General features: G+C 30.5%; 1 protein-coding gene across 1 annotated transcript; it reads left to right on the top strand.

Moving 5' to 3' along the window:
- Positions 1-1661: 1661 nt before the first annotated feature.
- Positions 1662-12770, top strand: LOC111623191 (slit homolog 1 protein-like). Its single transcript, XM_023365678.1, has 3 exons — positions 1662-1723; positions 8872-9791; positions 9872-12770. The coding sequence occupies exons 2-3, from the start codon at positions 8876-8878 to the stop codon at positions 10696-10698; spliced, it is 1743 nt and encodes a 580-aa protein (XP_023221446.1). The 5' UTR covers positions 1662-1723; positions 8872-8875; the 3' UTR covers positions 10699-12770.
- Positions 12771-13104: the final 334 nt, after the last annotated feature.

Genomic DNA, 13104 nt, shown 5'->3' with positions numbered 1-13104 from the left:
TGAAACCTCTCTATTGAACTATCTCGCTATCAAAACTAGTGTTTAGGGTGCGATTATGCAGACACGGATTTAGAGCGAGCGAGATGTTGCGAGCGATTTAGTTTTCGCAAAAGAAAACCGTGCACAAACGAGAAGCGAGAAATAACGCTAGCGAGAGCGAATTTCTGGTTCTCGCACATATCTGACAGGTTTTGATATTTATCGCGTCTCGCCTCTTCTCGCCACATATTCTCGCTCGCTCGGAATTCGCTCGCTCTCGTCTGCATAGTCTCACCCTACAGTACAAATAGAAAATCAGGATTAATATGCCACAGGATTCTAATGCATTAAATGTCACGTAATCGACTGCATCAAGTCAATAAGGTCAAGAATATTTTCATCGCTGGTGCAGTCGTATTTTTGAATGTTCTTGTATAATCTCGATTTTCTTACGACCAAGCAATATGATTGGCTTACAGATAGCGCTCGCGGGACGAAGCCTGAGATTTCTTCGCGCGGTAAATGTCAGAACGCTCAGGATCTGAGGAGTCTGTTCGAAAAGTGAGCAGCCGGGCGATTATATAAGATACAAACTACAGTATTATTATAAATAAGAAATATCTTTGATAGTTTTATACAGAATTATTTCAATTTTCTCATATTTTCTTTGTCTTCTTTTCTAATTTTTCAGCTTCGAAACAGCAAATTTACAATATGGCGCCTAGAAAATTCGATAGAGTTTGATTCGAAAATAAGAAACGCATTGACCTTAACCAATTACTTTGGCATTGGCACATCACGTGAGCCAATGCTAAAGTAATTAGTTCGATTTTGTTCAGTAATGAATGAGAGCTTTTCGATTGACATTTGTAGTTCCAATAACTATTACTGATGTGCTGCGTGTCATTTAATCGTGTGGTTTTCTTAGTTATACTTAAACTCTTTTATTTTCACATCTCTTTGATCTTTAACTACAAAAAATTTTAAAACATCAATTTTCTCCTTCAATAATTTGGTTCCTATAATTCTTCTATAGAATTCCATCCATCTTCATCTTGGGTTGATGAAAGAAGGCAAGTGCGACACATATGTGATCTACCAAAGGCTGCCTCCAGAGAAGATTTTCTCTGAGAAAATGGCTTCTATTTAGGTTTATGGCGTTAAACACAGAAGACAACCCTCCGGAAAAAGCTACCCGTCCAGCTAGCGAAGGCCAGGGTAAAGCCAACCAGTGATTAATGGCTTTACCCTGGTGGGCATCCATCTCTACCCTATCGTCTCTATTACGAGCCTGGCCGAACCCATGATAATGTTTGTTTCATGGGCTCTCATATTAATGTCCACAAAGTGAAAAGAATCAAAAATGAACGAGAGATGCGTGTACGTTTTTATTATCTGAAATTCACATTCGAAATGCGGGTAAGTGCAAATTTCTCATAAAATAATAAGAAAACTAATAACATTTTATGAAATTTACAAGTTGACATTTTTAATTCGATTCCTTAATCGATTCGACGATGATTATGCATTCTGATATTGACCTCATTCCGTACTGAATTTTAATAGATATTAATATTAATAATAAAAATTTGTGATAATTGCACGCACTCAGCAATTTACTTTATAAATTTTTATAACTCGTTAACAAGATTTTATTCATCCATTTACTCTTAATTGAGCTAATTTAACAGCAGGGGGCGTTGAGGAAAAAATGGTCGAGTTAAAGACGTAATTGTCGTTTGAGGTACGTGTTTTATTTATTTATTTATGCCGTTCGTTCGGATAAAATTACTATAAATGATATTAATTTACGCAAGTATATAGGGCGAAATTATATTTCTGTATCTTTTACTTTGCGTAAATTCCACTTTAGTAACGATTAAAAATATTAAATATATGCAAATGAGGATAATTTGCATATATTTAATATAAACAGTTGAAGTAAGTAGCTTATTAAATAAATAAACAGTGAAACCTGTTTATATAACTCTTTGGTAGTAATACAGTAAATTGGTTAAACAGAAGCGCGGCGCGACGCGTAGCGCGTGCGATTAGCGCGAAGCTATCGCAAGCGCCAGGCGAAAAATCGTACTGATGAAGGTTATTACTACGTCAAGGACTTTGTCTGATTTGATAATATCAAAGCATATTATACAGAAAGATATATGAACGTCATTCGAAGTTCATTTCTAAATTTCTTTCAAACTTTTGTATTTTTCTATAATTCAATACATAATATACAAAGAAATATATATAAGACAGACAGACTCATACCAAATGAGTGTAACATATACATAAAATATACATGTTACATGTTTTTATGAATGTAACACATGCAGTTTGTCTGAAAAGGGTAAGTGTAAAATCAAATACTTGCTTTTACTGGATATATTGACAGATGTTGTTTTCTGCTTTTTACAACACAATGGCTGTTTCATAAAGCTGAAATTTTGAATGTTGTGTGATGGATCCGAAGTGATAAACAGGTATTTCTGCGAACAGAATTACAAGGAATGAGACAACACAGTAATACATATAACAGATCAATTTTATTTTCGCTTTCGTATAGGTTCAAAAAAAAAACCCCTGATCCCAATTCACAGGCTTTCGATTTGAGTATATAACAATTGAACAGTCCCTTCCAATAATTAAATCAAACGAATGCTTGACAATATTAACGTGGAAACTTACAACTAAAACTTAACCTAATTATACACTAAAAGGAGATAAGGAAATCAGCCAGATTGTTAAGGAAAGACCTGGGAATCATTTTTTTGTCGTTATATACCTTGGATGGATCACTGGTAAACGATAGTCAATAGGTTTCGGAATTTATTTTATCACCTCTTTCTTGTACTGGTCCGCCTTGCATGGACTATCTTTATACAGTTATCTACGCTGGCCTCCTTAACACTGGAAGATCTTCGTTTCGCCACTGTAGTTTCAGGAATCTATTTTCTCTTGTTATTTTCACAAACTGGGGCCACTACTAAGGTTAAACCCTCAAGATGTTGGATACAGGTCTCCAATATTCTCATGAAAAATGTCCGTAGTCACCTCTGATCACTCTGGCTGCAATCCCAAGCATGACTCGATTGCACCTCTTGTCACCACAAGGTCTCCACCAAATCTGAGCTTTCCCACTCTTTTGATTCCCTAGCGAGTTGTTAACTCTTTTGTTTTCCGACGTTCATTCTGAGAACCAGTGAATCCACCCGAGGGAAAAAGGATTAGAAAGTTCTAGGATAGTCAAGACAAAGAACAAAGGAAATACTAAGCCTAAAATATACACAAAAATATACAATAATATGGCTGACGTCCACAGTTGCTATAGTCCATACAGTGAAAAAGTAGACATGAGTCAGCTTAAGCTGGAAGGGTCAAGTGTTTGTTTGTTTAGTTAAGGTAACACAACACTTGGGCGATCTGCCTAGGGTGATGCCTTCTGGGGGTCTTTTTAAGGGTAACTGACCCCTATTTGGGTGTTACAGACATGGAGAGAACCTGGAAAACTCCATGTGGCCGGCCTGCATGAACTTGTGACTGAACTCCCAGTGTTCAGGGAACAGAACTGCTTTGCCACTGGTGGGCTGAAGGGTTGAGTGAAAGGGATGGAAGGATGTGTGAAAGTTGTCACATAGGTCTGATCTCTTTTCATTGTTTTTTTTTTTTTACTCAACCAAACGATCATCTTAAACAATTTGGCTATAAATCTATTATTATTAATGATTTAATAACTAACACTTTAGTACTACTATTAAATAGATACCAAATTGCTTAGTATCTAATCATTAATAATAGTGAATTTATAGCTCGATTGTTTAAGGTGATTGTTTGGTTGATTATCTGTGTATTGGGATTTGGGATGTTTTGTATATTTAATTGTTTTTTACTTTTTTAAAACATTTTTATACTATTGTTGCCATAAATTATTTTATTGTTTTACTTTTTATTACAAATTTTATTTGGCACTTGCTAATTATTGTGTTTTCCAAAATCAAATTCTCCCTTGGAAGGATGTGTTACAGAGCACTGAAGAATGTGATGCTTGAATAAAGTTGATTCCACAAGTTGAGTTTTATAGAGGCTACTAGCTGTCTGAACAGACAATGGGTATATGGAGTCAGAAGGGATGTATGTCAATGGTTAAGGAGTAATAAATATTTTTTGTTAGCTTTTGAATATCATCCTAAAACTTTCCAGACTGACTATGTATGTATAACATTACAAAGATTTATGACTGAAGAAATATATTCGGAACAAATAGTACAATTAAATTAACGATACATTGAACTTTGTTTTTAGCATGTAAAGTGTATAGTCATTAATCACATTCCAGATGATATTTTCACAGAATTATTAATCTTAATACATTTTAAATTATGTCTCAGTTTATTCAGATTGACAATAAAGTATTATTTAGAGTCTAGGAACTTATTCTCTACATTTGATTAGGTTGTGGTAATACTAATAGCAACAATAGTAAATTATTAAATAACTATGGTAAATTATTAATGAAGTTGTTGATAAAACAGGTTACAGTCAAACTAGAATTTTCATAAACATGCTGATTCACAGCTAGTCTTTTGTAATTATGTTGTTTTAAATAAAATCCAATTAATTATATTTAACAATATAAATACAATAAAGTTAATAAATATTACAATAAAGTTAATTAGCCAGAAGAAGAGGTTGTTTAAACAATTAAACAAGTGTTGTATTTTAGGAGCTCGACGTGCTAAAATATTAATGGAATTGAGAGGGTTATCCAAGGATATTAGATATAAAATTAGGCAAGAGGAGAAAGATTACTATGACGGACAATTCTCTAATATATGTTCCTCTATAGAATTTTGGCAAGAGATTAAACGTCTACCTATCGAAATAGTTAAAACACAGGATAACGCACAAATCAGTCAGTTGAAACATAATAGTAAACTTTTTCAAAATGAAGAAAAAATAAGTAATATATTTGCTGAACACTATAGACAGATGGGAAGCTTTGTCACATCAACATTAAAAAATAATTTTTTCTCACATTCCTTTTTATGCTCCATTCTTTTGTTTTGGAAGAGACTTCTCCTAAAGAGATTTTTGATTATATTATGAGTGTAAAAGCAAATACTCCAGACATTGATAAGTTAAATATATTTATTTTAAGACAAATAGCAGATATAATTGCTTTACCATTGTCTTATTTAATTAATAAATCCTTTGAGTGTGGGAGGTTTCCAGAGAAGCTTAATTAAACACAATCTCATAATCCCAATATTTAAAAATAAAGGATCTAAACAGAACTTGGAGAGCTATCATCCAATTACTATAATTCAGAGTATAACTAAAATAATTGAAAAGGCTTTCTATAAAAGGTTTTTTGAATTTGTCAATAAATATAAAATTATATCTAATAATCAGTATGGTTTTAAAAGAGAGGCCTCTACAATTGATGCTTTGACTCATCTTAAACAATATATTAGTAATAGTCTCGATAATTCAAATATTGTAATGGTGGTGTTTATCGATCTGACCAAGGCTTTTGATAGCGTAGATATTCAGATATTAAAACAAAAATTGTTTAAAGTTGGATTGAGAGGAGCGCCATTGGAATGGCTAATATCCTATTTATCAAATCGTATGTACTATGTTAAGGTAAAAAATTCAATATCAAAACTTTTTCAAGTGAACAAAGGTGTACCACAGGGATCCATTTTGGGCCCTCTACTTTTTAATATTTATATAAATGATATTGTAGAGACTGTTCCCGAGAATAATAATATATTGTATGCAAATGATATTGTTATAACCAGCGCCGGCCCGAGGCAAGTTTTAGGATGGAGCGAGATCCTATTATGGCGCCCGGTAGTGGAATCCCGCCACGCACTCGACCCACGCGCGTTTCAACCGATAAGGCCATTCACATACTGGTCACACGCTTGCAATTAAAATATCGAAAAGTGAAAAAAAAATATTTTTTTCTTCACCACTGAGGCGCCCCATAGGACTTAGCGCCTGGAGCGGCTGCTCCGTTCGCCCTATAGTAGGGCCGGCTCTGGTTATAACATATGCAGATTGGAATCTTCAATTGGTTGAAAATAATATAAATTCTTTGCTGGCTAAATTAAGTAAGTATATGGAAAATAATAACTTAAGTGTAAATGAAAATAAAACAAAATATATTTGTTTATCAAATAAAAACAAAAAAGTTAATTTAGAAAATATACAGTTAGAATAAATAATGAACGTATTCATAGAGTTAATACTGTAAAATATTTAAGTATTGAAATTGATGATAAATGACGATGGAATAATCATATAAATAATTTAACACTGTCTTTATCTAGATTTATTGGAATACTGAAAAGAATAATGAGATTTTTAAATATTGAGACTATTTTGCGCTTATATCACGCTTGCATGGAAGACAAACTTCGATATGGTATTTCCGTATGGGGGTACAGCTTCTTCTTTTGTATTGAATAGGTTGCAAGTTGTGCAAAATAATTTTATAAGAGCATTATATAAGTTACCTTATGATTCTTCTGTCACTTCTTTTTATAACCAGACCAAAATTGATAAAATAAAAGCTTTATATAAAAAACAAGTTCTTCTAGAAAGCTTTAAGCTAATAAAGGTGGGTAAGAAAGAATCTTATATAAGTGATGAGTTAAATAAATATCTTAGGCCTTCCAATTACAACTATCGATGGAAAAATAATTTGATTCTACCAAAAGTTAAGCACTGTTTTGGATGAGATGCACCAATCTATCAACTTATATATAACTGGAATGCTTTAAAAGAAGAATACAAAGATTTGAGTACTTATGGGCAATTTAAATGGGCTGTAAAAATATTGAGCTGCGATTAGTTGTGTGTATTTTTATTTTATTATTATTGTTTTTTTTTCCTCTCTTTTTTTTTATTGTTTTGTTGATTGTATATTATATATATATATGTCTGTATCTTTAGTTTTTTTTTTCTTTCTTTACTCTTGAAAAAGGTCATAAGATCATTTGGTTAATTAAATAAATAAAAATAAAATAAATAAATAAATTTTTTACTATGGTAAATACTACCTTTAGTCAATATTTGGCAAATTAGTTATTTAGATTGGTTAAAATTCATATAATTTAAATTAGATTTGTATTAACTAATTAGTTGTATATATCTTTTAAATTAAATCTTTTACTTTTTTATTGTATAATGCTGCTCAAATTGGTTCAGAAATAGATTGCAATGAGATTTTACTTAAAATTTTGTAATAAAACTGTTTAAAAATGTCTTTAGAAGTGTTTAAAAATGTGGTATTTTATTACTTTTAAGCACTTACCATCAGGAGTAAATGGCAATTGAACTGTGCCAGGAAATTACTTGAAAATTGTCCAGAGATCTGTTTTTTTCAAAATGATTAGAACTATTTGGTTATTCAATTTTTCTTACTAATTCAGTCTAAAAATTAAAATAAATGGAAAAAATAAATAAATTTGAACATCGTTTTCTAAACTTTATAATTATTTTATTTAATTTCACAAAATATATTGATGTGCAAGGGATTGAAATGGAAAAAACTGGTCTGCCAGTTTGAGAAGCGCTACTGCAGAGTGAGATAAAGAAATACCAGCAGTAGTATCTTTTATATATTCATGACTGCATTGCATTTTCTTTCATGATTAATGCTGGAAATTATACATTAAAAATCATTTCTACAAGTAAAAGTGATAGTTTGTTTCCTGATTACACAAAATGCTTTATGTACTGAAAACATTTACGCTAAATGTTTTGTTAGATTTTCCATTGTCAGTTTAAATTCTAGTTGTTGTATTAGGAGTAAAACGGAATTGAATTTTTCTTATATTTGTTTGAAAATTAAACATTTTTTAAACTTTATATTTAATTTAAAATATAGTAATTTATTAAGAAACAGGCTTTTTCTTTTTTGTTTAAAAATTTAGTTCAATATGTCCACCAAGTGAACATAGTTATGTTCAGTCTTCCTTATTTGTGTGTTTTGAGTAATATCATTAATAAATCTATGTATATATTGAGCTAAATTACTATATTTTTCTAATGTACAGTAAAACCTCAAATGTTGGACACCTCTCTAACCTGAACACTTTGGATCTTCACTCCAGGTGTCTAACTTAGTGAGATTTTACTATAATTTATTTTTAATGTATGTAAAAAAAATTATTTTAATTTAAGACAAATACAATTACTTAAATTTTTTTGTTGTTGTTAGTACTTCACTCTGTGGGCACTAAGAGGGCCATTTTAATCATACTTGTCGTGTTTGTGTTCAGAGTTGCAGACTGGGACAATATGGTTGTGAAGTTTTTCATCCATTAGAAATTACTTTGAATGCACCCAATGAGGGCTGTCAAGTGGTGAGAGATGGAGCTCAAAGTATCTGGTACAGATTGATCATAGAGAATTTCTGGAGTTCTTTTCCCATCCAGATTTGATCTTACAGTTAGATTCCTCAGGACAACAGACTAATGTCTTAGCAATCTTAGTCATCCAACCACCAAATTACTTAATGATTATAAATGATAAAATTAATTTTGACCAGTACATCAGAAATATTCATCATCTTGTCAGGTATGAATTCTTTTCATGGCCAGGTAGACCATTCTGGTGAACCCAAGTTAAATCCTGGTTGGATTTTCAGAAATTTTCATGAGTATAATCAATATACTTTCTGGCTTCCTTTATTCTGGTCCTAGTCTTTGCTGAATTCACAGTAAAGAAAGATCCTCTTAGTGCCCACAAAGCAAGGAGTTAAAAACATGTAACTTTATAATGAAAAAATCTAAACTTCATAAATTAAAATGTGTTGTTTCAAATATATAATTTAAAAATGATTTTTAAATTTATGTATTTATTTTTTTTTTACAGATGGATGAAGATATTGCTTTATAGCTTTTACAACTTAAGAGTGTTAATCAAACCAATCTTTATTATTGTTTTAATCATGAACTATCACATAAAAGCAATCATTTTTATTCATTCTTGGATTCTTGTTTTTACTAGCCAATGCCTTAATATGTATCGATCCGACTGTGAAAATTTCAGGTTAGAATCTTGTCCTTGTACTATATCTACAGATATAAATGAACATGATTGTGTAGCTTTTTTGAATTGTGTACATTCTAATAGAGAAACCTTTCAAGCTGTTCTAAATTCATTTACTCTAAAAAATGAACAAAGTATCAATAAATTACTACTAATTAATGCAACTGTCAGCTTCAGTAATTTTTCTGAATTGACAAGAAGTGATACAGATCACTTAAGTAATGCAAAACATTTAAAGTTTTCTCATGATGGCATTGAAAGGATTTCTGCTGATACTTTCTTAATGCTTAAAGAACTTGTAAGTTTAGATTTGTCAAATAATAAAATATCCAATCTTCCGGAAAATGTTTTTAGCAGCTTAATCTATCTCAGATTGTTGAATTTATCGCATAATGTAATTCATACGCTCAGGTCGAATGTCTTTAAAAATTTGACGAGTTTGATTAGTCTTGACCTTTCAGAAAATAACTTGACAGAGATTCCCGAGGATTTGTTCTCTTGGACGCCCTTGGTGTCCTTGTCACTTTCCAAAAACAAAATTACTAGCTTCCCTAAAAAAATTTTTGTAAATTTGAAACATTTGCGTGAATTAGATTTGTCGTACAACAGTTTGGTGGAATTGTCACCACAATGGCTTCGGCCTTTGACAAATCTTCAGGCAATATCCATTGCTTACAACAAGCTTACGACAATTAGAAAAGAAGTCTTTGAAAATGATAAATTAAACAAGATAAATTTAATTGGTGAGTTTTTGTCCGAAATACTTGACAATAATTTTTATTGGACGTTATTAAAATTCTGTTGTTTTTTTTTTTTTTTTTAGGTAACCTGTGGAATTGCAATGAAAATATGTATTGGTTGTATTTGTTTATCGAAGAGAACAAGGAAAAATTTGAAAGCTTAAGTTCGGTAATGTGCCAGGAATCAAAGTATGGTTTAAATGAAACAATTATGAATATTTTGGAAGTAGTTCATCTTGAAAAGCAAATTAACAATACCGAATTGTGTAATTTTTGTAATTGCTCATTAAACCAGGATAGAAGATTTGTAGCGGTTGACTGTAGCAACAGGAACCTGACTGCCTTACCTGAATTGCTTCCGGTAAAAACTCGGCAAGTGTCTCTCAATAATAATCAAATTACGTCACTAACAATAAAAGAGTCTGCTTCCCACTGGGAATACGTAAGATTTTTATATTTAAGTAATAACCGCATTTCATCATTGCTTTCTTTACAAGATTTTAAATTTCACAAGAATCTTATTGAACTCAATCTTAGTAATAATAAATTAAAAGAAGTTCCCATCTATCTACTCGATAAGCTTACTAAATTGGAAATCTCCTTGGGAGGAAATCCATGGAAGTGTGACTGCAACACGGTCAGGTTTAAAACTTGGTTGCAGGATAATTATCAGATGGTGGTAGATATTGGAGACATACGTTGTGCACCTGGAGACTTATCTCATTCAAATTCCATAATCTACTATTTGCAGAAGTCGGATCTGTGCCCGCAGGAACGAGTTATAGATTATTTGGATATTCTAAATGTCGTTATGGGCATTCTTATTGTCGTAATTATATCAAAAGTTACTTACGATTATTGGCGACAGAAACGAACGGGTAAACTTCCAAGGTTTTTCAGTTTAAATTGATTAGAACTTTGTTAATATTTTTGTTTTTGACTTAAAAATGCTACTGTGCATTTAAAATATAATTTTGTACAGCATCCATTTAAGTTTTGTTGTTAAAAATTATGACAAAACATTGCTGTAAAGAATATTGTAGCAAATTTTTTGATTGCTACTGAATTTTATTATTGTTTTTTTAATTTTTATGTACAAATTGTTGTTAAGGAAAGTAATTTGTGCCATTTTTATTCATTTCAAATCTATAATACAAATTGAAATGAAAGTTATTTAACTTGTTAAGTCACTAAAAAAAAATCAATATTTTAATTGGTACATCCCAAAAAACATCATGAAAAAATGTCATTAAAAATTTTTCTAATCATCTTATATTATACTCTGAATGGACATTATATTTTTGTTTAATTCATACTTTATGAGAATGGAAATGAGAAGAGAAGCAAGTATCTTATCTGTTTCTATTGTTCACTTCTCAAGAATGTTCATACTTTGAAACAATGAAATAAAATGTGCAAGTGCTTCCAATGCTCATCATTGTGCTACTTTAAAGCACTTGTCAAAGTCATAAAAGCATTTACTATATTTTATGGCATATAAGATGCAATCTTTGACCAAAAAAGCAAAAGATTCCCTGTCTCTTATGTGAAATTGTGATCTCTGATAAGCTAATGAATTATCCTGTATATAGGAAGAGAGTGTCTCTAGTAGGTTATAGGTAACTTCTACCTAGCCCAATTCCTGGATAAAAATATTACTGTTTAATTAAACTTATTACACTGAATAATTTTTCCTAAATACTCTGTGCTAAATGGGGATGCATCTTATATGCCATAATGTACAGTACCTATTTTCTTAAGCAATTGTAAAATGTTTTATTAGAAACGCACATTTTTCAAAAACAAAATGAAGAATTTTACAAACAAAAGGAAACTAGGGAAGATAGTCTGAAGTACATTTTTTATATATAAATTTTAAATTAATACAGGCCCATGAGAAAATGGATGGTTACAAATAGACATTATTAACTTTAGAATATTTATTAACACGTTTTCACATACAAAATTTCAAACAACATAGTCTGCCATTTATGTTTTGAAGATGATATCACTCCAGTAATTGATTCACTCTCACACAATTCATTTTTGAAGTATAATTTCAATGTTTTAATAAAAGAAATAATTTCAATATTTTGTGAACAAAGCATATGGTATGTGAAGATTGTCTACAAAATACTGAAACTTTAAAGGTAATTTGTCACGTAGTTAACAACATACCAAGAATATATTGCACTACTTTAGGCACAACATACTTTGAAAATGAAGTGTGTATCAATGGAACTCACTGGAGTGATGTTGACTTCAAAACACAAATGGCAAACTATGTTGTTTGAAATCTTGTATACAAAAACTTAGTTATTAAATTTTTAATACTTATAAAGGTCTGTTTATAATCACCTGTTTTACTGCCAGACCTTGTATTCCAATTTTGAAGCTTAATAAGTCACTCAAAATATATAAATAGTGTATAAAAGTATCAATTAACATTTCTTGGTTACTTTGATTAAAAACACAAAGAATTGTTGGAATATTTTACTATTTAGTATGTTAAGAGAAATGCATGGAGTATAGCAAAATAAACTGACTTAGTGTCTCTTGCTCTCATATCTTTGTGGTTGTACTTAATACGAATCAAACTTGAGGATTTTTCAGACCTACATTCTACATGATATTAACTGAAAGAAATGAGATTTTATATTTAAAATTAAACTGAATAACCAACTTCCTCACAAGGTTGTAAAACTTCAATTTAATTCCAAATTGGTCTCAATGTCAAAATCATTTTAAATACATAATTACTTATGTAAACTCATTATATATAGAAAATATATTCTATAATGTTGATTCTATATTCTTCAAATTGTGTTGTGAAATGATGTTATAGTTGTTCAAATGATTATGTACAGTACATGTATAAAGTGGTAATTTTTACATCATGTTTTAATATAAAGATTTCAGATCCCTTAATCCACAGTTTAATTAAATCAAGAAATGTCGGTACTTAATGTTTAATAATCTTAATGTTATGTTATTGTTTATATACCGTTGTTATTTTAATGAAAGATTACAAAGTCTTATAAATATTGTTATACAAGAAAAACATTTCTATATTTGTATGAGTAATGTGTAAGATATTAAATGATGAAACATTTGTAATCTTTTTAATTCTGTTATATAAAGATTGTCTAAACATATTCAAATCTTGTTCATTTTTACTTTTCCAGCTCTGTTATGAGCCATTCATAAGCCAAATCAATTAACTCCACATTTAAAATTTTTTAAAATTTTAGTGTCAAAGCACTTGATATGTCTTCTTTAAACCTCCGTGTACTCTTTCTGTCAACCTGACAAGGAG

Source organism: Centruroides sculpturatus, unplaced genomic scaffold, assembly GCF_000671375.1.
Source record: "Centruroides sculpturatus isolate CEXI.00-Female unplaced genomic scaffold, Cexi_2.0 scaffold8, whole genome shotgun sequence".
Lineage (NCBI taxonomy): Eukaryota > Metazoa > Arthropoda > Arachnida > Scorpiones > Buthidae > Centruroides > Centruroides sculpturatus.
Note: the sequence above shows the minus strand (reverse complement) of the source record. Positions and strands in the feature narration are given on the sequence as shown.

Excerpts from the sequence above, each read along its gene's own strand:
- LOC111623191 (XM_023365678.1), top strand. The coding sequence starts at position 8,876 with ATGAAGATATTGCTTTATAGCTTTTACAACTTAAGAGTGTTAATCAAA. Across the intron at positions 9,792-9,871 it reads AAACAAGATAAATTTAATTG|GTAACCTGTGGAATTGCAAT; the intron begins GTGAGTTTTTGT and ends TTTTTTTTTTAG.